Genomic DNA, 26,241 nt, shown 5'->3' with positions numbered 1-26,241 from the left:
GGCGGCACTGGAGACTGAACTGAGGGGGGCACTGGAGACTGAACTGAATGGGGCACTGGAGACTGAGCTGAAGGGGCCACAGGAGACTGAGCTGAAGGAGGCACAGGAGACTGAGCTGAAGGAGGCACAGGAGACTGAGCTGAAGGAGGCACAGGAGACTGAGCTGAGAGGAGCACTGGCTGCGGGGGAGCTAACTGAGCTGAGAATGGCTGCGGGGGAGCTAACTGAGCTGAGAGTGGCTGCGGGGGAGCTAACCGAGCTGAGAGTGGCTGCGGGGGAGCTAACCGAGCTGAGAGTGGCTGCGGGGGAGCTAACCGAGCTGCCGGTAGTAGTAAGGACCCAAAAGGCGGCAGCTCTGGTGCAGGTGAGTGTTTATTTACAGCAGTGGGTACAAACAGCAACGGGGTGTGAACATGAAACCGAAACCTAAACTGGGTAAACTAACAACACAAACCAGGAATGACGGTGCAGGGAGGTCCGGGGAAATACAAACGGGGAGACGCAGGGAGACCGAGGGGAAACAACACAGACGAACCAGCAACTACTATGACAGAAGACACAACTTAAATACACTCAGAGAACACAGGGAGATTACATACAGGTGGGAACACAGCTGGGAGTAATTAACATGACGAGACTAGGGAGGCAAACTGAAAACACTCACATAAGACACAGACCTTCACAATAAAACAGGAACTTACACATGAAAGGACACAAACTAAGAAACGCGGACTAGATACAGGAACACACGGGCAGAACAGAGTAAACACTAACCAGAGGAAGAACAGAACCAAAATCGCGAAGAGAAAACAAAAACGCTGGGTCAAAAGGACCCAGGATCATGACAGTAAAGAATTATTGCAGCCGTGGAATATTTCAGACAGTAGGCTACTGAGGACAGCTAACATAAGAGTTATGAGTTATAAGATATAATCTAAGTCGTAACATTGCTGTATGGAGCTGCAGATTTGGTTGCATCGGGCATACTGGGCATATGCCCGGTGACTTATTTTTTATTATTTTTGTAACGGCATGAACAATGAGAGGTGGTGGGCTGGCCAGATGCAGGTCGATGTGTAAAAATAACTCCGTTGTTTGGTGGTGGCTATGGCGGGGCTTCCACAGAGGCCAGCAGGTGGATGAGGGAAGGGGAGGCAGGAGGAGAGCCCCGAGGCAGCCGCCAGTCCGAGTGTCAGGTGAACTGAACTTCAGGGAAGAAGTTATGACCTGCAGTCTATCTGGGTCAGATATAAACCAAGTTTAGGTGGAGTTTATTTTCGTTGTGCTGACTTTTTACCGTCAGTTGCAATAACTCGTACTGCGTTCTAGCCAGCTTGATGGAGTTTTTATACAGCTGGGTGGGTGCTATGATGTTACTGATAGTGAACTTTATTTTATTCATAAGGTTAGTTAGTAGAGTTGCCAACGGCTCCTTAAAAAAATGGGATGGTCCCTCATTCAGAGAAAATATTACACGTTTCGTATTGAGCTGAGAAGAGATGCAGTTTGTCCAGGACTTTAGCTAGAATGGAAAAAGACACAAAGCTGGAGTTATTCTGTGTGTTTACGCTACACAGCTGCCTCTTCTTCTCTCATCCTCTCACCCCTCCCTCTCCTGTTGCTACTTCAATCATGAAACTGATCAATGATCAGCTGATGTCTCTCTTGTTTATTTATCGCCCACTTTGCGCCAGAAAGAGGAAACCAGCGGATGTCGCGCTAAACAACAGCAGCACGTTTAAGCTTGATCATCTGTTGTCAGAATTTATTTAATATTAATTTCTAGTATCAGCTGATGTTTGCTGGAGCCACAGCTGTAAAACTGCTGGTCATGATGTCGGTTTGTATATGTGGTGAGAGGGAAACATGAAGATGAAACCAGGAGATGTCCTTACTGAACCATCAGAGCTGAACAGGTGATGGAGAAACAGGTTTACCTTTTAGGTGACATGAATGAGTTGAAGGGAAGTTATGAACTGTTTCTGAGAGACAAATAACACCAGGATCCTTTTCTATGTAGCTGACAGCTGGTAACTGTGCAGGGGTGGATCTAGGAAATTTTTGCCAGGGGGCCAGGTAGGGCATTAACAGGGAAAGGGGGCACAAAGAAATACTTTTCTTTCTTATTCTCATTTAAAATATCTCGCTTTTATTAAATAATTATCTAAATCTTACAACCAAAGTTTTTATCTGACGTAAAATGTATATGGCGGGGCTTCCACAGAGGCCAGCAGGTGGATGAGGGAAGGGGAGGCAGGAGGAGAGCCCCGAGGCAGCCGCCAGTCCGAGTGTCAGGTGAACTGAACTTCAGGGAAGAAGTTATGACCTGCAATCTATCTGGGTCAGATATAAACCAAGTTTAGGTGGAGTTTATTTTCGTTGTGCTGACTTTTTACCGTCAGTTGCAATAACTCGTACTGCGTTCTAGCCAGCTTGATGGAGTTTTTATACAGCTGGGTGGGTGCTATGATGTTACTGATAGTGAACTTTATTTTATTCATAAATCATACATATACCAACAAGACGGTGTACATCACTGTCACAACAGCATTTGTTTTCATTCAAAGTCTTTATGGCTTTAATACCTGGTGGGCCGGTCTGTAGTCAAAATGCCAGATTTTCTGTCCCAGTCCAGCCCTGCAGGTTAATACTGGCAGTGTCACCATGCCAGCTGACTGTATTTCATCATCAGCCAGTGTTGTTCTTGATCAATATTACCAAAGTTGACCATAAGGCAGCATAGAAAGTATTTACTTGCTTTCAGGTTTTATTCAAATGTTAGTCTTTTCAGTTGTTTCCCCACTTTTTTCCTGTTTCAAAATCAAACACCAGTTTGTGAGAAGATTATCTTCTTTTCTTAATAGGCAGATAAAGTTTTGCATTGGAACTGGCTAATTTGTCAATTGTTTGTTACAAATGTTCGTATTTTAATATTCAAAAATGTTTTTGCCCAAAACATATGTGCACTACATGTCAGTAAAAATACTATGCAAATATTGCTGTCCTTGAATGCTGAGTAAACACTGACAAAGCACTGATTGTATCTCTTGTACTTTATCAACGCAGTATCTAAAAACTTTGCACCGTAGTGGTTAAAATCTCATTCTAATAAGAGTTAAAAGTGCATTTGGTTATTAGGTTTATAGGGTTATTGAATTATGGTTAATGGTTGGTAGAATTTTTTTTAAACATTATCTACCAATTACATCTGCCATCCTTCTCCAAATCTGTGCCCCTACCTGGCCCCCCCAACAAAAATTTTCTAGACACGCCACTGCCTAGGGGGGGCGCAGAGCAATTGCAGGGGAAAAAAAAAAACAATGCTTGGACACTGCTAGCATCTGCACCTCATCTGCAAATGTTAAGTAACTGAAGTGTTCACACTGAGCTTCTGCATCACTGTTTACAGGTTTTAACAGGGCAGAGCATGCAGCGGTGAGTGTTCCTCTTTAAAAGAAATGCTGTTATTGCTCTGATCTGTCATTTTAAGAATAAGAATTGCATCTTGATTTTTTTACACTCGTAAATTATTCATAGAAGAGATTTTCTTCTAACCAGGGGTGCAAAGCACAGCTGTAGCTGTGGATTTCCTCACCACCTTGGAGCTTTTAAAGGAGACACCTGACATATGATCACATCACACCCTATATCAGCTTTTCATCTTCATCTTTGAAGGTGTCAGAGAAAATGATTGTGTGTGTGTGTGTGTGTGTGTGTGTGTGTGTGTGTGTGTGTGTGTGTGTGTGTGTGTGTGTGTGTGTGTGTGTGTGTGTGTGTGTGTGTGTGTGTGTGTGTGTGTGTGTGTGTGTCACATATATACAAAAACACCAGTGAAAAGAATAAAGTCTCAGATTTTACCATCAGGGCCCTATTTCAGGAAGCCGGTTTAGAAAACTTAGAGTGAAAAACGATACGCAGGGTTGAGTAACCCCGAACTGTCCAACTCGGAATATTCGGTTTCAGAAAGGCTGATAACAATTAGTTCAATCAACGCGGAGTTGCTTTAACCCCAAGTGAAGCGCGCGCACGAGGATACATAAAGCCCTGATAAGCGGAGCACAGAGTAAGCGAGTCACCATGGAGACGGAGGGAAAGAAGGCGCAGTCAATGTATTTCACAGCGCTTGAGGCCGAAATTCTGATGGCAGCATATGCCGATAACATGCAAATTCCGCGGAAAAAAAGGTAACACAGCCTCAGCTGCAAAAGAAAGAGAGCATGCATGGCAAAACAAAGCCGACAGAGTCAATGCGTGAGTGTTAATATAAACATTGATCTAGGGATTTCCACCCATTTAACACGTTATTTTATCATATGTTATTTTATTTGTTATTTTATACATTTTATGTTGTGATGTGATGTGAGCGCAGGTGCAACCCAACAGGCCCCAAACGTTCCTGGCAGCAAGTAAAAATGAAATATAAAAATATAGTCCAAACAGGTAAGGTGTAATTGTATTATGAGCCATAGTGCTTGGTCTGTTTGTCCCATGTAAATCGATTGCAGTTAGAGGCTACATTAATTTTCTTTCTGTAAGCACTTATTGAAATTATCTGAGCACATTACAAGTACATATTTGCTTACTCTGTATGCTCAAATGTGACCCGTTATAGCCAACAGAAAAAAAGCGGAGGCCCGAAAAACAGGTGGGGGTCCTCCACCACCACCACTCACAGAGGCTGAGCAGTTGGCCCTCAGCCAAAACAGTGGGCGCCCTGTGGCTGAAGGCATCTCTGTGGGGACATCCTCTGAGTCAATAACCCCGCAAGACACAAGTGCCTACATAGGGGGTAAATCCAAAATAATACATGATGTGCATACATCCTTTCTTCACAGTCACCTTCGCAGTGCTGCTCATTCATTTGATAAACTCTTTACCATAATGAATTTTTTTGTAGTGAAGTTATTTTCCTACTGATTTTGCCTTCCCTCAGTCTTGGTTGTCTTTGAGAGCATAATGACAATGAAGTGTAAGGTGATTGGTATGTTTGTTAATTGCCATTTGGTCCCTTGTAAGTTATAAGTGACCTGTATAAACCTCATATTCTATCAGTTGATGGTGATGGTGTACTGCATCTGGTGCAGCCTCCTGTTGAGCCAGACCAACATGCAGTTGTGAGTAATACTCCACAGATTATATGAGTTTACAGTAGAACAGCAATGTTGTTAATTTCTTTACTGCAGGAAAATAATGAAGAAACATTGACAGCTGTTACAGAGGAGGAAGCAACAGAGACACTTTATGAGGTTTACATCTTTTAATACTTTGTGTACAGGAAATACAGGTGACCAATAAAGCCAGTTGAACAAAAAATCTGTTTATTCTTCTTTCAACATGTTGAGGTGATGGGTCAAAAGAAATGATTGTGACATATGGTGTCTCTGACTGCGCTTCCATCTTGTATGTCCGTGGGAGGGTCAGGATGTTCATGGTTTGGATCACTGCTGATGTTTGGTTCAGAAGGACAGTGTTCTCCTCTAATTGTGGCAATGTTGTGAAGAATCACACATGCCACAATAATGTCACATGCCCTTTCTGGGGTGACCCTGAGTCTTTGCAGGCACTGGTACCGGGCCTTAAGCATTCCGATAGTCATTTCAATTCTGGCTCTTGTCCTGCAATTAGCCAGATTATATCGCTGCTGTGGGCCCGGTTCAGGGTCAGGGTAAGGGGTAAGCAAATAGGGTAAACATGGATACCCCCTATCACCAAGCAAGTAGCCAGTGAACTCTCCTAAGACAGAAGGATACACTTCAGTTCAAATGTCCCTGTAGCAATTGGTCTTTATATATTTTAAAGTATTCTCAACTCACCATGTCCAAATTTTGTGTACATTCACGGAATATTTGTGAGTCATGGACAGAGCCTGGCCACTTGGCTTCCACATTTGTGATAATGTTGGCAGCATCACATATGATCTTCACAGTGCAGAGAACACAAATTAGCATCCATTACTATAATGAAATAATTTGTTAGTTTGAAATGCTACAGGGAACTGTGTACCTGTACATTAATGCTGTGGAAAGACTTCCTGTTCACATAGTCTCCTTCATTTACTGAAGGAGCAATGATTGGAATGTGAGTGCCATCTGTACAGCCAATCACGCCTGGGAACCGTGAAAATAAATGTAAAATTTAAGTAGTAATTCAAGCATCACCACATCATAAATTAAGTTTTGGTCATCCTGCTACCTGCAATTTTGTGGCATCCCTCTTTGATAAATCTTGTGGGTCTGTGACCGGGGAACACCACAAACGAGTGCAGGAGACGTTTCAGTGCAACTGTAACATTCCTGACTGCCCGACAGACGGTAGCCTTGGAAACGTGCTCAGCGTCACCAATATTATACAGAAAGCTCCCGTTTGCAAAGAAACGGAGTGCGGTACAAAGAATATGTAATGGACTGAGCGCATGTCCGCGATGTGTCACATGCGCAATATTAGGCCTGAGGATGTTATCCAAATAACTTATTGATTGTGCTGAGAAACGGTAACGTTCGCACAGGAAATCATCAGGTAATGATAAAATGTCCATACGCGCTCTGATCACTCTCTCCCGGCGGAGAGCTCTGCGGAGTATTTGGGCTTCAACATCTACTGGCTCTTCAAGGAAGGGACACGCCATGTCCGACACTTCCTACTGTCAGGTTTCCGACAAAGAGGCGGGGACAGTCAGGGTTAGTTGAAGTAAACCTGCTAGGGGGCAGGTTAGCTTCACGGAGTGTGTCGTCATAGTGACTCACTCAGGCTTCAGCTGAACTCGCTTTGTGAAACCGAAAAACCAGAGTTTTCGTTAACTCAGGGTATACTTAGTCAGACTTTGCACTAAACCAGCTTCCTGAAACAGGGCCCAGGACTCCTGCTGCTCTTTATTGTTCTTGTTTGTATCTGAAGAGCACTGATTTTGAAGTGTCAGGGTGACAAGTTGCTAAAGGTTCTCACATGTCCTGTCCTACCTGGAGCCACCAGACACTCAAAGATCCTACAAACTAAAACACATCTTTTGTTTATTTATTTTTCAGTTGTCATTTATTGATTAAGAAACAAAGTTTGGAAAGAAAAAAAAACATTACCACTTTAAAATATTTGGAATATTGAATTCTCAAACAATTCTGATCAAAGTTATAGGAAAACAGTAAAGAAAAGAAAAAACCCCTCTTTGTTTTACATTTCTTTACCGTTTAACTTTCACTTTCTGAGTGTTTTTAATAAGGTTCTTACACGTTTTATTACACTAATAAAAGGCCGGGCGGTCTTTATCCTTCAAGCTCGGGTCCTCTACAAGGGCTTGAGAGTCTCGTGCAGTATCTTAGCTGCGCTCTTCTGGACAGATCTCAGATGTTGTTTCTGGGATCTGCCGAAGTCACTCGTCTAGCTTGGGAGTCGCTGCATGGACTGCTCTGATTACTACACGGACCACTGTTCACCCTCCACATCTTCTCGAGCTCTTCTCTGAGGCCTTGGTACTTAAAGGCAGACCTTCACAGTTTAAACGATCTGTAATTGAAACTAGACCATTTAAAGCTGCTGTCCACCTCGTCCTCATCAATCAATCAATCTTTATTTATAAAGCACTTTTCATACAAAAAAAAAATGTAGCACAAAGTGCTTTACATGGTTAAAAGCAGCCCACCCCACCCTCCAAGTCACTCCCCACACTCTCATTAACATAAACGATGTGAATGCACACATACCCCCCCCCTTCCCCCCCCCCCCCCCCCCCCCCCCCACACACACACACACACACACGCACACATGCACACTTAAAGAGTAAAATTGGGCTGGGTACGCATGAGCCAAGTGAGGAAACACTATAACAGGGAGCCGTCTGCACCGGGAGCCGGTCACAGACCGCAGCCTCCAGGCTGGGCACACAGCAGGAGGGAGGCAAAGAAGCCCCCCAGCCAGGCTGAAAGGACCCCAGAGCCACAGCAGCCACGGTCGGTCACAGCCCCGGTACAGAGAGCGCCCTCCGAGGAAACACTGGAGATATGACACAATAGGATATATACAGGGTAAAACGATAAAATAAATAAGAACGGGATACAATATAAATATAAATAGAGTAAGAAGATTAAAAAATGAATAAGAATAAAATCAAGAAATATTAGGTAAAGCCTAAATTAATAATAGAATAACAGGATAGAATAAATAAGCATAAAATAAATAAACGTTAAGTAAAAGCTAAATTAAAAAGGTGGGTCTTGAGCCTGTTCTTAAAAACATGTACGTTCTCTGCGGCCCTGAGCTCCTCCGGCAGGCTGTTCCACAGACGAGGACCATACCACTGAAAAGCTGCCTCTCCGTGAGTATGTGTCCTGACTTTAGGGACGATCAAAAGGCCAGCACCAGAGGACCTCAGGGTCCGCGAGGGTTCATATGGTAGAAGCATTTAACATTTAAAAACCAATAAAAGAACTTTAAAATCGATCCTGAAACACACAGGGAGCCAATGCAGCGATTCTAAAACCGGTGTAATGTGGGCCCGCCCTCTGGTCTTCGTCAGCACACGAGCTGCAGAGTTTTGTAAAAGTTGTAAAGGTGGAATATTCTTTTTAGGAAGACCAGAGAGCAGGGCATTACAGTAATCAATGCGACTGGTAATAAAAGCATGCATCAGCATCTCCGTGTTGACCCGAGAGAGAATAGGGCAGACTCTGGCTATATTCTTTAGATGATAAAATCCAATTTTGGTTACATGTTTAATATGTGGGAGAAAAATGCATTTAGTCAGACAATAACAAACACTGGGTGTCTGTGACAGATTCTGAGATAAAATACATTTTATCATCCATTACATGGTCACATGAGGTCACATGATATTTTAAATCTTTATACAATACTTTATATATGTTGACAATAAACCAAAAACTTGTATGAACTATAATTTTTAGGTTAAGGGTTTTTTTTTTTTGTTGATCCTGGTCCTATAAATCATTACCTCAGTTTTGAGTGTCTTGGCAAAGGCAGTAAACACTTATGTACATGTTGTGTTTTTGTTTTGTATTTTTTAATAATAAATCCATTTTGGAATAAGAATGTAGCAGAGAGCTTCATTTCCAAAACCAAGCAAAACGTTAAGGATTTAGTTCAAGCTGTGATTGGGGTTATGTCATATCATAATATTAATGATGTTTCAATAAGGAGAGTATTGAGATTATCAGCGTGGGAAAGTGGTAGTGATGTAAAGAATAAAAAAAGCAGCCTAACAATGACTAATGACACTTTCCACTGATTCCTTTGCTTCCTTACCTGAGTGAGTCCTGAAGTGCATTTCTAGACTTCCTTTAAATTCTTTCATGCAGACTTGACATGTAAATTCTTTCCTTTCCTTCACATTTTAGCACTTAACCATCAATCAGGTCAATTAGGTGTCAAAACATGTTTGTGTGTCCCTATATGGAGGACGAAAAGAGAACATTCAACAGGTCCAGAGACCATAACCCTGTCCACGTATATATACACACACAAACATCTTATCTCCTTTCACTGTGTGCAGCTGTCACAAAGCAGCAATCAGTGGCTTTGCGATCTTTGTTTCTTGGACCCAACTGGCACCTCTTTCTCTTCTGCTGTGTGCTTCTTTCCTGTTGCCAGATCGGAGCACTTTTTGTCCCTCCACACCTTCCCATTGCTTTAGTGATGTAGGTTGGTAGGGTCGGGGTACCTTCCAGTCGACTGTTCATGTGAGGTGTCACAAGCGACATCAATCATGTTGTACCAAAGCACCGTGGGCCACCTTTGCGTCTGGCATTTGCAAATGTAGTTGCCAACCATCTGGTCCATAGTATCTACTCCTCCTTTGGTCTGGTTGTAGAAGAGAACTGCTTCTGGTTTTTGCTTCGGGCTGTTTTCATCCTCCATCTCGCTGTGGTGCATTGTGCTGAGCAGCAGAACAGCCGTTCCCTTTTTTCTCCCATAGCTGATCATGGTCACACTGCCATTGAACCCATATTCAGTGCCGTGGACCTCTCTAGACCTGGAAGCCTTCATAACTGGAGGAGTGTCTGGCTTGTTCTGTCGCAAAGTTCCCACAATAGTAAGACCCTTCTCCAGGAGATGCTCTGCAAGAGGCACGCTGGTGAAGACGTTGTCAGTGTTGATGTTGCGACCTGTGTGTCTGAATCCACTACACAACTGATGGACAATGTTTTCCCCCAGATTCTTCTGGATGTCTTCCCCTGGTTGTCTCCCTAGGTACATGATCCCATCAATTGCATATGGGGTGGGTGCATCACACACCCAAAAGATTTTAATGCCATACTTGGCAGGTAGATGTCTAAGGGGGACAGTCAGAGATGCGAAGAATTAAAGGTTCATAGAAGATTCCATAGGAACTGCTCCGGGTCATTTTTGACACCACTTGTGAAAGAGTGAGGTAGTGATACAAAAACTGCAATTTACTTAAATTAATGAAAAAAATACATAATTATCAAAATGGTCTCATCTCACAAACTCATTTTATGAGGAATACCTGGAATATGAATATATTACACTGGACTGAGGTGAAGCTTGTCCAAGGAACAGTTTAGCAAATATAGAGAAGTATAGCTATAACAAAGGCATGTTAATAATAGAGTCTGAAACTTTTGTCATCATCAAGCCTCTCCAAAAGTCACTGGACTCACCTGTAGCAGCTGTCATTATGGAAACATCAGCCACAGATACCACAGAGGTCAGGTTTCTCTCCAGAGAAGAATCAGTCTACTTGTTCTTATTATTAATGATGCAGAATAATCATATAGAAATAAAAAACCTGAAGTTGTGCGCTATTTGAGCATGTTGCCTGACTGGAACACTAAAGGACTCGGCAAGAGACGTCTGTCTCTCCCTAGCAGCACCTGTCCCTCTCCTCCTCTTCAGTTCGCCTCAACATAAGCTCATCATATTCTGTGATATGATTTGAGGTTTTTGACGAGGTTAGTGGTGTTGCCACCGCGTCTTGGCTGTTTGTGGAGGTAAAATACGTCCACACATGACTCCGTCACACACACATTGTTGTGAGTGCGCACGCCAAGGGGCTGCGACACATTTATACAGCCATATTTTGCATATGACTGTGAAATGTGTAAGAAGAAGTAGTTCCTTCTAATTTAGACGATCCGAATGATATAGTTTCTTTCCACTGTGTTCCTGTTAATGAAAAACTACAAATTTTCCCCAAAGTACTAAAATATCAATATTTTAATACAAGAATCGATTCTAGAACATAAATTACTGGTAAAAAAAAAGTCAATATTTCAATATGCCACTAACGGGCAGCTGACCCAATCAACTCAATATGGAAAATGATAAACGCACATTGGCCCTCTCAATGGGAAATTTGAGTATTTAAAACATAACAAGATGGAACAATCGACCAACATAAAGTATTATGCACGTTGTGCAAGAAGGAATTTTCTTTTCACCGAAGCACCTCCAGCTTAAAATATTAGTGTATACTTACTTATTAGTACATAGTTTTTTTAAGGTATATTTCACAGCAGAGAACCTGTGCTAAAAGATTGAAGAAAACTACACAAATCCTCTTTGAATTTAAGCATACATTCTTTGTGTTTATTCTGCATTTACTTCATTATATTGCATAAATGTCAGTTACACGCTTAAATATAAAGTTGAAAAAAATGTATATGCAACCAGGCTGTTGATCAAGTATATGCCATTAATCGTGATTAATTACAGAAAATTGTGAGATTAATTAAGGTTTGTTTTTTTTAATCTACTGACAGCAATAGTTTGTTTATACAACATGTCTAAGAAATATGGACCAGAGCCAGAGTTACTCAGCGCAATGTTTACTGTGTCCTGACTTCTTAGTTCTTTGGGGGAAATTCCCAACAATTATTAACTCGTCCAGCAGAACACGGCTCTTTACTCTGCCTTCACATCGTGCTTTCATTGCTGCAAAATGTGTCTCAGGACTCTTGGATTTGTCCTCGTTTTGTTTCCTGGATTGCTTCAAGGTAAGAAGATTCAATTCTGTTATAGTTTGTAAATGTGAGACTTATGTGGGATTTTAAACAATTTTCTTTATTGTACATCAGCACAGGGTTGTGATCCTCCCAGACTGGTTCATGGTAACTTTCTCCCCAGACAAGAGACTTACTCTGACAGAACCACGATCACTTATTCCTGTGATAACGGATATAAACCTGTAGTGGAGGGTTGGTGGGCAACCAGTACCTGTGAACGTGGGAAATGGTCTCATGAACCGCAATGTATAGGTAGGTCAGTCCTGGGAATGGTGAATTCTTTTACCATCTTTTACCAAAGATGAAAATGAAATTCTGTTCTTAAGGAACAATGTAATTAGTTTAGATTTGCTAAAAAAAAAAAAAAAATCAACTCAATTGAGGAAAAAGAACGATGAAATCTGATTATTTCAGTAAATAAATATAAAAAGCAATAAAATCCAACTGAAGAATTGTGAAGTTTAATTTAATGTTTTTGTGTCAAGTATAAAAAAATTATATTATCGTATTTTTTAAGAATTACAAACTAGGAATTTCAGTCTCTCACAAGGAATAATAACAAAAACTTTCTTCCAGTAATTCCTTGAATTAACTATTCACAACATTTAATGCGGCATGTTGCTGTTCGCAATCAGAAAGTTGTAATTATAGTTACTCTGTAAAATCTCAAAGTGTTGATGGTGACTCTGGTCTGTTCTTCCTCAGATGAAAGCGCCTGTTTTGGACCAACTATTCCCAATGGAAAGTACCCTAAAAACTCAAACGGCTGGTATGAGGATGGAAGTACACTAACGATAACATGCGATGGAGGATTTGAGCACCAAAACCAGTTCACCACCACTACCTGTGGAAATGGAAAATGGTCCTCTGCACCAGTCTGTGAGAGTAAGTCTGCCACATGTTTGACTCCAGTTAGCTGTTCAACACTTTTTTTCTGCTTCTATTCATGACTTTTTATTTTTACAGGAAGTATGAGTGCATGCAGTGCACCTCCTAAAATCCCCCATGCAGTCATCATTCATGGATACCAGGAAGTGTTTGCACCAGGTTCAGAAGTGCAGTATGAGTGTGAAGATGGATACACTGCACACACCGAGAAATCTGTTTGTATACAGAGAAACTGGACACCAGTGCCAACATGCAGTAAGTGGTCATGAGTTAAAATTCTTGACTCACTATAACATAATATTATAATAATATAGTAGCCACGTAGTACAGATCAATGGTGTGACTTGATCTTCACGGAAGAGCATTTAGGCACCATTATTGACAAGTTTGTACCAATAACTCCTCTCAACCTGCAGACAGAGGAAGTATTAAACCATTTATTTATTCTCTTTATAAAATATAGATATACCTTGTAGCAATGTTTTGAAAACACTCATTCACACATCTTTCTTTATTTTGACTGACAAACAAGACTTGCAAATCATTAGTTATAGAACAACACCAGTTAGTAAGCCACAAAAGAAATACAAATGAAAATTGGGGGTGGACTCAAACCATGAAGTAGCCTGGGAGAGAAACAGAATAGGAATGTCCTTAAAGCAAGCACATGTGTATAGTGTTGTGGAGGTGAAGAGAGTGTCAGACAGGGTCCATCCATCCATGCATCCATCCATCTTCTTCCGGGGCCGGGTCACGGGGGCAGCAGCCCAAGCAGAGAAGCCCAGACCTCCCTCTCCCCAGCCACCTCCTCTAGATTATCCGAGGGAATACCAAGGCGTTCCCAGGCCAGCCGACAGATATAATCTCTCCAGCGTGTCCTGGGTCTGCCCCGGGGCCTCCTCCTGCTGGGACATGCCTGGAACACCTCACCCAGGAGGCGCCCATGAGGCATCCTTGTCAGATGCCCGAACAACCTCAACTGGCTCTTTTCGATGTGGAGGAGCAGCAGCTCTACTCAGAGCCCCTCGCGGATGGCTGAACCTCTCACCCTATCTCTAAGGGAGAGGCCAGCCACCCTTCAGAGGAAGCTCATTTTCGCCGCTTGTATCCCCGATCTCGTTCTACTACCCACAGCTCATGGCCATAGGTGAGAGTAGGGACGTAGATCGACCGATAAATTGAGAGCTTCGCTTTTACGCTCAGCTCTCTCTTCACCACGATGGACCGGTGCAGCGTCTGCATCACTGCGGCCGCAGCACCAATCCGTCTGACAATCTCTCGCTCCCTTCTCCCATCACTCGTGAACAAGACCCCGAGATACTTGAACTCCTACACTTGGGGCAGGAACTCATCCCCGACCCGGAGTGAGCACTCCACCCTTTTCCGGCTGAGAACCATGTTCTCAGATTTGGAGTTGCTGATCCTCATTCCTGCCGCTTCACACTCGGCTGCGAACCGTTCCAGTGCATACTGGAGGCCTTCACCCGATGAAGCCAACAGGACCACATCATCTGCGAAAAGCAGAGATGAGATTCTGAGGCCACCTAAGTAAAAGCCCTCCGCCACTTGGCTGTGCCTACAAATCCTGTCCATAAAAGTTATGAACAGAATCGGTGACAAAGGGCAACCCTGGCAAAGCCCATCACCCACGGGAAACAAGTCTGACTTATTACCGACTATGCAAACCAAGCTCTTGCAACGGTTGTATAGGGATCGAATGGCCCATAGCAATGGGCCAGACAACGCGTACTCCCGCAGCACCTCTATGTCTCAATGAAATATATGCAGCATGTACCATATAACTAATGAGTTATCTGTTCTCATCAAGTAGAGGAACTACTGGACATCAGGGAGGTACAGCTAGCAGCAGGACTCATTTATAAGTCAAAGAAGTTTATAAAGTGATTTCACTAACAAGGACCACATCCTTGGTAACAATGGGCGATGGGGGATAAGGAAGTGTGAATAGTGCTGCGGTTTGGGGAAGGCCTTTTTTTTTTCTTTTTTTTTTGGCCTGTCCCGTTTGGCTCTTTTGCCATCAGAATTGTTGTCTAAAGGCAAAGAAAGATGCCCAACGGATTTACTTTACCAAACTGACCATCCCAGCCTTGCCGTAATGGTCCATTTGATTCACCTTTTATTGTTTATTTTATTTTCACTTACTGAATACGGGACAGACTTGACTGGGGGAAAGAAGGGGAGAAAGAAAGAGGGAAAGAGAAACAGCTGAGAAGAGGGACGGGGGAGAAGGGCAAAAGACAAAAACCAACAGAACGGGCAGAGAAAAAAAATGCATATATCAATCACCTGGGTCACCTGCTGAGAAAGAAAAAAGAAAGCAAGCAGAAGAGAACAAGAGTAATAGAATAAACAACATCACAATGATATATGGGAATATGACAGTAAATACTAATTGTTAAACATTATTGTGCAGCACATAAGATCAACAGAACACAGTGTGCTTTGAGGTAGGAGCCAAAAAGGGTGTAGTTTGTGGGTGTGATCACCCGTGTGTACACCTGTGAGCATGGACGCGCTTGTTTTTTGTTTTTTAAAAGGTTCCTTCATGTAATAATCTGCTAGAGGGTGTGGGGGGGCCACAGCCCCGTCCTCCAGGGCGTGAAGCAGGTGTGGAGATCAAAACTCCAGACATCCAGAGGCCCCCAGAACACAAGAGACCAAGGAAGACCAACAGAGGGGCAGCCGCGCCACTGTCCCAGAAAGAGCTGAGGAGAGTCCCAGATGAGGGCTCACTCAGCAGCCGCGGAGCAGAAGCCAGGGGGAGTTGCAGTGACGCGCCCGTGAGCTCCGCCGGCAGCCAGCCGCGCCTGAGTGACCGAGCCCCAGGCCGGGAGGCCGGGGGCACCCCCCCTCCGAAGTGGCCCGAGCGAGCCCCAGGCTCCAGGCCCCGATAAGCGGCCGCCAAGGAGTGAGCCGGTGTGTACCTGGACGCCCATCCCCGGACACAAAGAACCACCAACGCACCGACGTCTGAGGGAGTCCGCCACTGGCAGGGGAAGTGGTGGTAGGGGGAGATAGGCCTCCAAACCTTGGAGGGCCTGAGATGTCCCCAGAGAGGTGGCGCCTGACACCCAACCTGACATATAGACACAGACATACAGGCACACACAGATACAAACATCCATTCCCACCCTCATGCTCTCATATGCACTTACTCCACACTCAACCAACGTGGAGACAGACATAAAGAGACGCTGTACACACAATCATACTCCCCAAGCGTACTCTACAAACCGGGTCTAGGTGCCCCCGCCCCTGGAGGGGGGAACTGCACCCAGACCCAGGTGGTGTTTCCCTTTTCCCTGCGGTGGGGGGAGGCAGACCGCCCCGACTCCGCAGCAGCAGGAAGGCTCCACACTCCAGACCGCAGTCGGACGGCCAACTCCTCCCCTTCAAGGCCTTCCCCAAAGGCCTTGAAGGGGACTGGCGACGGCTCTCGGACCGGGCAGATCCCCATGTACTAACGAGAAATAAATGGAGGAAAGGAAGAAAGGATAGGAAAAGAGGATAAGAGAGGAAAGAAAAGGGGGGGGGGGGGCATGAAAATGAGAACAGCAGGTAATGGAGAAGGGGGGTTTTATAGCCTGAGGCCGGAGGGGGCATGAAGGAGGAGTGGTCCCGCTCCTGAAATTCAGATGATATCTCCAGTCTAACTGATCTGTTGTCTGTTTTTGTACATTATCTGCTCTGAATCCTGCAGCATCTTCTAGCACCTCTGATTCAAATAACAGAGACAACAGTCTTATACCAATAAACAGTAAGTTGCTCACAACCTTTTCCACTTAATCAGCATATACATCAAATTCAGTTTATATATTCAATTTAGCTTTTTTGAATGACAACAAGCAGCTGGATTGGAATTAGAAGCCAGCGTTAATGAATGAATGAAACTGGTTGATCCCTGCAAAAATTTATTAATTTTGATTGGTTGGAAAACTAAACAGCTGAGTACACAATGATTATTTATTTACACTCACTTTCTTTTATTTTAGTTCAGTCATGTGGAGCCCGCCCAAACATTGAACATGCTGCAGTTGTGGAAGAAGGTCCAATGTATTTAAAATACCAGTGCAATGGCTTTTACAAACTAGCTGGTCCAGACACTGTGAATTGTTACGGTGATGGTAGCTGGTCCAAACTGCCCACCTGTGAAGGTATTAAAAATAATTTTACCTCCAAAGGTTTATTAAAAATGTTCCTAAAAATTCTACTTATGTTTGTTTTTACTTGTTGTTGTTTTTGCAGAAGCGCTCTGTGTGGTGGATCCTGCTAGATATGCTCATTATGGTTTTGCAGTAGCTCAACCTGCTTACATGCGGGAAGGAGAAGAAAAATATTTTTCTTGTATAGCAAGAGACAAATATATCTATGTTCGGTGTACTAACAGAAGGCTAGATTTCACCAGATGTAAGTATTTATCTCTTTACATTTTAACTCTTTGAGTTTCTTTTTTTTGTTTGGCAGCAAACAAAATTTCTTCTCTGGGATCTGATACACAAACAAGAGGAATAGTGAAAGAAAAGTAAATAAAATTTCCCACACAGGAACATATTGAAATAGAAACCTAGCATTGCTGATTTGTTAAAAGCTGCAGCTGATGTTTGTCTATAGGAATGACACCCCCGCTTCATGTTGTTGTATGGAGAGTCATTCCCAGCTTCCAACAGCCAAACTCCTCTATCTGCCTTTGTCCCAGCACATCACAAAAAGCAGGAGATTCACTCTTTATCACAGAAACAAAGTGATTTAGTGTGCAGCATCCACACTTGTTCCAGTTGCCCCCAAATCACCACAAAACAGTTTGTTATGGTTACAAAACACACAATGAAGTAACTTAAACAAATGTTAATATGGAATAAAAGTAAAACATGAGGAATAAAAGCAGTCTGGCTCTTTAAGAACAGAGAGGATTTTCCTCTGTAGGTTTATCTTTGAATGCAGTGAATCAGTCCTCACTGATAAAGTTTACTCGATATGAGCTTCTAACTGACAAACTATCTGCTTCTTGTTTAGGCTGTTATGGATATGAATTTCAATATTTTGTAAGTGTTATTCTTTGATTTATTTTCAAACAAATATAGTTTCTTTGAAATAAATGTGCTTGATGTTTTTCACTCAGCTGTTGTTTGTTTGTGTTTTAATCAGCCTGATTGCAGAAGAATGACCCTACTGACAACACAACCTTTCTGAAACACTTCAACCAGAACCTGCAGAGCAACAATGAAACATGTTTCTTTTCTTTGTCCAGTTTTGGGGCTGATTGTTCTTTAAACACCAAACTGTCCATAAATGATTTGAACTTTTCATGCACTCAGTACATGATGTGTACACTGAATCCATAAAGTGTCGATGGCTGGCTGAGGTCTGAATAAAATGTTTCATCATCAGAGACGTCTTTGTATTGCTTTGTCTACTAACTGTGTAGAACAGTTCTTTTACTATGCACACCAAAATATTATTTAATAAATAACAATAACGGAAACACTATAGTAAGCAGACAGGAACAAGTTTATTGATTTGTTTTACTTCATGATGGTGTTGGCTTTGGTTAGTGACCAAAAGCATGCAGAAGATTCAGTAAGAGCATAGGGAGATATTTTATTTTAAGCCAACATGAAAATAATCTCAGGAAATAATTTAAACAGATATTATTAACACATTTATATTTAAACAAAGATTTTTAGTAGATATTTGTCCAACTGATATTTAGGCTTAAAATGTCAGAGGTCTGTGACGGCACAAAAACACTCATTTGGTGTCCTGGTCCAAGAAACAGGAGCAGAAGATTTAAAGAACTGACCATCAGACACAGAGAAAGTTCTTATATCCAACCCAACATTTGAGCCAAGCCCAAAGATTCTTGTGCTTCACAATATCAAAAGCAGAAAGCAGCTAATGTCCAAAATAATGAGGGCTGTGATATCTCCTGAATCTAATGTGAGTCACAAATAATCGATCACCTTCAACAAAGCTTTTTCAGAACTATGAAAAGCTCTGAAGTCTGACTGAAATAGTTGCTGTATCTCATTTGAGAAGAAGTCATAACAAAATCACTTTTCCCAACACTTTTGACATTAATTTACAATTTGTAATTTATGTTAACAGGACAATGATTTCTTAGACTCAGCATAAAGGTTGAATTTTTATGTGTAAACCCTGAAATACAGTATTCTTAAAACATGCAGTGCTTTAAAAAATTATTTTCATATTGTAATATTCAACAAAGATATCCTGAGTAAATACAAAATCCACTTTAAAAATGACGATTTCATTTATTAAGAGATATAAAGCTATTCAAACCCACCTGCCCCTGTGTGGAAAAAGTAAAAGCAATTAGATCAGATTAGATGATTGGAGTGGAGCAATGATGTCAGCACTGACTAGGACACCGTGAAAAAGTGGAAGTGACGTGATGAACAGACTAGCAGCCAAACAGCCAAGAAAGCAGACAGATGAACACTTACAGATCGTCCTTACTGAACATACACATGATAACGTAGGTGTAAGTGTAAAAATGTATACAAGTGTAAGTATACTGAATTAAACTGAACTGAATTAATACGCCACAACTGCAGACAGACTGACGACCTGTCCAGGGTGTATCCTTCTCTCACCCTTGGATCGGGCCCAGCACCTCCTTTCTCCACTTAATGTACTCATAACATGTCATCTTCATTCTTTATTATATCTTATCATGGCAGCCTCTGAGTCCTGCATTTGGACCCTAATGAATAAGCTCACAGTGACTAAGATGCAGAAATGTTTCACAGCTCACTTTTGCATGTACTAAATGCGTGGTACAGCCACTAATTTGATGTGACATTAAAGTTTCAATCCCATGGCTGTTAAGCTGTGGCCTGTTAAAGGCATCACGGTGACCGAGTCCCTACTTGAACTTTTTCTAAAATAAACTCGGCCACAGGTTTATAAAATCCAGCACTCAGGCATGCAGACGTCAACAAACATTTGTGAAAGAATGAGTCGCTCTCAGGAGCTCAGTGATAGGATAGGATGCACCACCCGTGCAACACGTCCAGTTGTGAAATTTCTTTGCTGCTAAATATTTTACACTTAGCTGTTATTGGTATTATAACAAAGTGGAAGTGATTGGGAACGACAGCAACTCGGCCACAGAGTGGTAGGCCATCTAAAATGACTTTGAAATTTGGACTGTAAATAGTTTCATTGATTTGATGTTTCAAAGTAAATATTTCGAGTCGCTTCAGAGAAAATGTCCCAAACACAACATCCACTGTGTGATTAATAAAATCAATGCAAAATATGTGTTGCTCTATTCATTCAATACGCACTGAAATAATAAATGTCATGAATAATGTAATTTGAAATCACTATGTTTAAACCAAACTAATCGGCAAAGTAAAACCAACAATTTTCTCTTCATTTTCTGGGTGATGAGAAGTTTTGTAGACATCGGGAAGATGTTGGTGTGTGCATGAAATCAACAGATGTAACGATATGTAACAAAAGCACTGAGAAAAGAAGCTGTGGAAAACCCCAGTCTCGATAAATTAGCTGTAAAAGAAAGAAGTTCATGAGTTTTAGATCAGAGCTCTAAAATTTATATATATTTTATTATATATATATATTTATTTATATATATATAAATAAATAAATATATATAAATATATTTATTATATATATATTTATATTTATATATACTGGTTTTTCTCCCGTTCTTTCTCAAAAGTTGTTTTGGATGTGTACGAACTTTTTTCCATCCCACAAAATGGGAAGGGCCAAGGTGATTGCACAAACTTTCGGGTGACAGTTGTGATAAGTAGCTGGTTCTCATGTGGATTACCTTTAACTGCTGGTGCTGCTTTGTTGTTGGACGATTTAAAAATGTGCATCAAATATTTTGCATTTGCTCTTCTTTGGTTTCCTGGAGTGCTGCACGGTGAGAACAACAAGTAACTTCACAGAAAAACATTTACCCTGGTTGATAATGTTTTGCACTTACTTCAGTGTTGTGTTTCAGCACAGAGCACCACACAGGCCTGTGATGCTCCCACACTGGATGGTGGCTTCTTTGCCCCAAAGCAAGAGACTTACTCTCAGGGCACCAAGCTGAGCTACACCTGCAACGAAGGACGCATGCTAGCAATGAAGGGTTGGTGGGCAACCAGCACATGTCACAATGGAAAATGGTCTCATCAGCCACAGTGTATAGGTAAGTCCTGCCAATAGCTCTTCTTTCTTTGCTCACCCACTTAAAGAAATCTGGTCGCCTTCTTTCCAAGATCCTTAAACTGCTAATCTTAAAAGTAGAGAGGGTGTCTGTCTCCTCAATCTAAACTGGGAGCAGGTTCCACAAAAGAAGGGCCTGATAGATGAAAGTGCTGCCTCCCATTCTACTTTTAGAAACTTTAACTCTTTATTTAAGACCTTTTATGTCAGAGGAGGAGTGTCAAATTTAATTCTGCATTTTAAAGGAGCCAATAAAGGGAAGATGATACAGGAGACGTATGATGATAGTACTCTTGCTATAGCAATTTGGATTAACTGCAAAGTATCTGTAAGTATCCGGTTGGACACCACAGTCTGCACACTATGATGAAAACTATTGGTCAACCAAATTAATACTGGTCAACACAGAACAAATTTGAGACCAATGCTGTTAATAAAGGCATTTTATGTAATTTGTTTACAGTAGCAGGTCCTCACTTTTCTTTGATCCATAACTCAACTCACAGGAGTTTTTATGATTAGTGTTTAAGGACTGTAGGTTTTGTGGGTTTGATCCTGTGAATAAACTACAAACAAACGGCCCTGCTCTGGGATTAATAACGTTTTTGAGTCTAAATCTAATTTTACAGAAAGCATGAATGCGTGCAGCGTGCCTCCTAAAATCCCCCATGCAGTCATCGTTCATCAGGACTACCAGGAAGTGTTTGCTGCAGGTTCAGAAGTGCAGTATGAGTGTGAGGATGGATACACTGCAGAGGGAGCACACAACACAAAATCTGTTTGTACACAAGGAAGCTGGACACAAGGCCCGACCTGCAGTAAGTGGACATGAATTAAACTTCTTGACACACTATAACATAATATAATAATAATATAGTATCCATGTAGTATAGATCAATGATGTGTCTTGATCTTTACAGAAGTGCATTTAAGCACCATTACTGACAAATTTGTAACAATAACTCCTCTCAACCTGCAGGCAGAGGAAGCATTAAACCATTAAACCATTTTCTTGATCATTAATATGCAAATTGTCATGACCATTGATCAACAACTACTGATCAAAAACCATTGATCAATGGCTATGAGTAGCATTCACAGAGAGTTGGGGAATGGCTGCAATCACAGCACTGAAAGATGCTGAAAGATGTACCCTTAGGCTCCCCCCTCAAATCAGAGATGGTCTTTCCCTTTTCACGTAAATGGCCTCCTTCACACCCCACTCAAACCAGCGTTCCTCCTGGAACGCCAGGAAGTGAACCCCCTCATGTCCACTAGCATGTAGGTGTTAATAGACTGCAGAGTCCTGGCCTGACACTTTCACTCTTTGATGTACCAACAAAAGAACTGTGATAATGCAGGTGGAAAAGTAAAGATGCAACGAGTAGAAGTAGTAGTGGAGATACCTTGGGTCAACCAAAATAACAGATGGTGCAAAAGAGAAGTGAAGAAGATTGCATGCAGGGTGGAGTGGGTGGAGGTGACTGTCTTGTAGTGAACTCTGACACAATGATAGCAGCAAGAGAGAAAAGGAAGGTTTACCAGACAGTAGTGATACCAGCTCTGATGTATGGCACTGATAAAAAGACAGGAGCTGGAGGCATCAGAGTTGATTTTCATTAGGAGTGCCCAGGAACAAGATTTGACGAAATGAGTGCATCATAGGAACAGCTCAGGTTGCTCAATTTGGAGATGAAGTCAGAGATCTAAGATGCTGAAAATGGAGCTGCCAAGCAGGGAGAAAAGAGGAAGACCTCAGCTCATGGACGTGGTGCAAGAGGAGATGCAGAGGGTTGTTGTGACAGAAGAGGATACTGGGGACAGGATGATTCACTGTGATCACATATCAGGGAGGTACAGCTGGCAGCAGGACTGATTTGTAAGTCAAAGAAGTTTATAAAGTGAAGCTGACTGATGTGTTGTCTGTATATGTGCGTTATCTGCTCTGTATCCTGCAGCATCTTCTAGCACCTCTGATTCAAATAACAGAGACAACAGTCTTATACCAATAAACAGTAAGTTGCTCACAACCTTTCCACTTAATCAGCATATACATCAAATTCAGTTTATATATTTAATTTAGTTATATGAATGACAACAAGCAGCTGGATTGGAGTTAGAAGCCAGCGTTAATGAATGAATGAATCGTTGATCACTGCAGAAATGATTGATGTTGATTGGTTCAGCACGTTGTACAGGAATTCAAAGATTTGGAAAACTAAACAGCTGAGTAAACAATGATCATTTTGTTACACTCACTTTCTTTTATTTTAGTTCAGTCGTGTGGAGCCCGCCCATACATTGAAAATGCTGTAATTGTGGAAGAAGGTCCAATGCATTTGAAATACCAGTGCAATCGTTATTACAAACTAGCTGGTCCAGAGGCTGTGAGTTGTTACAGTGACGCTCACTGGTCCAAACTGCCCACCTGTGAAGGTATCAAAAAAATAATTTTCACTCTAAAAGTTTATTAAAAATGTTCTTAAAATTCTTTTTATGTTTGGTTTTTACTTCTTGTTGTTTTTGCAGAAGCGTTCTGTGTGGTGGATCCTGCTAGATATGCTCGTTATGGTCTTGTAAAAACTTCACCTGAATACATGCGGGAAGGAGAGACGAAGCCTTTCCCTTGTACAACAAAAGACTATTATATCAATGTTCGGTGCACTAATAGAAGAATATTTCTGAGCACATGTAAGTATATAAAGGATCTCTTGTTTTTCTTTCAGTTTCTTTTTTCCTGTAACAGCTAACATACATAAAACTTCATTCTCCAGGATCTAATTAACACATCATTTCAAGAAGAATAGTAAGAGAAAACCAGTAAATAAACATTTCCCACACAGGAACATAATGAAATAGAAACCTAACATTGCTGATTTGTGAAAGGCTGCAGCTGATGTTTGCCTATAGAGTCGTTCCCAACTTCCAACAGCCAAACTCATGTCATGTCAGAGACATTATTAGACAAATATTGAGATAAATATAGAGATATAGGTATAAATACAAACATAAATATATATATAAATATAAAATATGTGTGCAAATATATGCTATGGTGTACAAAAGTAACAGAGTGCAGTTAGGTGTGTTTGTTCTGCATGTGTGGATCTGACCCAAGTGGATGAATTAAAGAGTCTGATAGCAGCAGGAAGGAACGGCCTCCTGTAACGTTCCCCTCAGACAGTGAACTTGAAGAAATCTGTTCCTGAAACTGCTCTTCAGATTGTGCAGTGTGTTATGGAGGGAGTGGGAGTCATTGTCTATGATTGCAAGCAGTCTTGACAGCAAATGATAATATGGAATAAAAGTAAAACATGAAGAATAAAAGCAGTCTGGCTCTTTAAGAACAGAGAGGATTTTCCTCCACAGGTTTATCTTTGAATGCAGTAAATCCGTCCTCACTAATAAAGTTTATTGGGTCTGAGCTTCTAACTGACAAACCCACTTTGTTGCTTTTGTCTCATTATGTTTAGGTTGTCCAACAGCTGACATTTTTTATGTAAGTGTAATTCTTTGATTTACTTTTCAAATATATACATTTCAAAGAAGGATATTAAATTGTAAGTAACATTTACACAGCAGTTTGAAAAATATTGTTTTATTTGTAATTTAATCAGGAAGTGTGCAGAGTATTCAGAGAACCCAACTGACAACACGACCTTTCTGAAACACTTCAACCAGAATCTGCAGAGCAACAACGAAACATGTTTCTTTTCTTTGTACAGTTTTAGTGCTGATTGCTCTTTAAACACCAAACTGTCCATAAATGTTTTGAACTTTGAATGCACTCAATACATGATGTGCACACTGAATCCCTAAATTGTTGACGGCTGGCTGAGGTTTGAATTCAATGTTTCATCATCAGAGACGTCTTTGTTTTGCTTTGTCTGCTAAAAGAGTGGAGATGGGGGGTTTGTACATACCTAGAACATCTACAAATGACTGTTTAAATATTGAAACTAGTCTTTTAGGCAGTTTTCGAGTAGAGGTTTGGATTGTGAGTTCTACACAATGAACACTTTCATAGATGCTGCAATGTCAAATTCTTCATGTGTGTACATGCACAGACCACATGTGCATGTACATGTACCACAATTTGTTATTCTAATTTTAAAAATGTAATACATATAAATTCAATACAGTTTTTAATAGACACCGTTCAGAACACAGCCTGTGCCTGATTCTCATACTTGTATTCGTTTAGTCATAATGTGGAAAATTTTCAGGAAAAAAGCAGATGAGCAAATCTGTAGCTGCCACCTGTCCTCTAGGCTTCACCTCCGCAAAACCTGTGTCTCTGAACTGGATCTCAACAGTATTTGTGGTCTCATAAGCTCTCCTGTGAATTTTAGTTTGCATACTAGTTTGCATGCTTGGAATTATTATTATTACAGGCTTTTCCACAATAGATATAAAAGTAAAAGTTAGTAAACCTCTATTAAAGTCTGTTGTTTCTTAGATTCAGCAATGAAACTGAATTTAAAACAAAACATAGATGACATTCTGTCACCTCGGCAAACACCATGATCTCACTGCCTAAAGTCATTCAGTAACTCTTATTGGAGAGTGTTCATTAACATCTTTCACTAAATATCAAAGTTTTCTACCTGCCCTAGTTTAAATTATAAAAGAAATTATTATGCATGAGAATCTCTAGAATGTTGAATACTTTTCCATTAAACAGTCATCTTCTACTTTAGTTAGGGTTTTTAACAACCATTTATTAAACTTATATTTTGCTTTTGCTTTATTTTTTACTGCAATTTCTGTACAGTAGCTTTTATAGTGTTAAATCAGTATATGCTACAAAATAAAAGCCTTTCCTTTACAGTAGGTTTGTAGGCATTTTATTTTGAATTGCTCCAATCATGGCACTTCAAAGGAACAGCCCGTGATGTCAGAGTGAACATTCTACTGGAAAAATCCTTAAATAGGAGAGAAACTCAACCAACTTTAGTGGATCTCGGATGGCAGAAACACACAACAACCTGGTTGTTAAAACTAAGATAAGGCAGACGCAGAGAAACGCAGACACAAACGCTGAACCATCGACAATGGCAGAAGCACAAACGAAAATGGTCATTGCAACAATGAAAACAACAATCCTGCAAGGACCAAAAAATGAGCTTGAAAAACCCGGAAAACCAAATAC

At 41.3% G+C, this 26,241-nt stretch overlaps 2 protein-coding genes across 2 annotated transcripts; both read left to right on the top strand.

The window, feature by feature from the left end:
* The first annotated feature begins 11,839 nt into the window (after positions 1–11,839).
* On the top strand, positions 11,840–18,270 carry LOC113010626 (complement factor H-related protein 1-like). Its single transcript, XM_026149796.1, has 9 exons — positions 11,840–11,963; positions 12,045–12,224; positions 12,678–12,857; positions 12,939–13,115; positions 16,582–16,638; positions 16,874–17,035; positions 17,127–17,288; positions 17,895–17,923; positions 18,027–18,270. The coding sequence occupies exons 1-9, from the start codon at positions 11,909–11,911 to the stop codon at positions 18,069–18,071; spliced, it is 1,047 nt and encodes a 348-aa protein (XP_026005581.1). The 5' UTR covers positions 11,840–11,908; the 3' UTR covers positions 18,072–18,270.
* Positions 18,271–20,594: 2,324 nt separating this feature from the next.
* On the top strand, positions 20,595–25,800 carry LOC113010635 (complement factor H-like). The gene is made up of 8 exons (XM_026149808.1): positions 20,595–20,799; positions 20,881–21,072; positions 21,719–21,907; positions 23,048–23,104; positions 23,364–23,525; positions 23,619–23,780; positions 24,563–24,588; positions 24,707–25,800. Exons 1-8 carry the CDS (start codon positions 20,745–20,747, stop codon positions 24,737–24,739), a joined length of 876 nt encoding a protein of 291 aa, XP_026005593.1. The 5' UTR covers positions 20,595–20,744; the 3' UTR covers positions 24,740–25,800.
* Positions 25,801–26,241: the final 441 nt, after the last annotated feature.

This window comes from Astatotilapia calliptera, chromosome 18 (assembly GCF_900246225.1).
Source record: "Astatotilapia calliptera chromosome 18, fAstCal1.2, whole genome shotgun sequence".
Lineage (NCBI taxonomy): Eukaryota > Metazoa > Chordata > Actinopteri > Cichliformes > Cichlidae > Astatotilapia > Astatotilapia calliptera.
Note: the sequence above shows the minus strand (reverse complement) of the source record. Positions and strands in the feature narration are given on the sequence as shown.

Excerpts from the sequence above, each read along its gene's own strand:
- LOC113010626 (XM_026149796.1), top strand. The coding sequence starts at position 11,909 with ATGTGTCTCAGGACTCTTGGATTTGTCCTCGTTTTGTTTCCTGGATTG. Across the intron at positions 16,639-16,873 it reads CAGTCTTATACCAATAAACA|TTCAGTCATGTGGAGCCCGC; the intron begins GTAAGTTGCTCA and ends CTTTTATTTTAG. Across the intron at positions 17,036-17,126 it reads CAAACTGCCCACCTGTGAAG|AAGCGCTCTGTGTGGTGGAT; the intron begins GTATTAAAAATA and ends TTGTTTTTGCAG.
- LOC113010635 (XM_026149808.1), top strand. The coding sequence starts at position 20,745 with ATGTGCATCAAATATTTTGCATTTGCTCTTCTTTGGTTTCCTGGAGTG. Across the intron at positions 23,526-23,618 it reads CAAACTGCCCACCTGTGAAG|AAGCGTTCTGTGTGGTGGAT; the intron begins GTATCAAAAAAA and ends TTGTTTTTGCAG. Across the intron at positions 24,589-24,706 it reads CAACAGCTGACATTTTTTAT|GAAGTGTGCAGAGTATTCAG; the intron begins GTAAGTGTAATT and ends TAATTTAATCAG.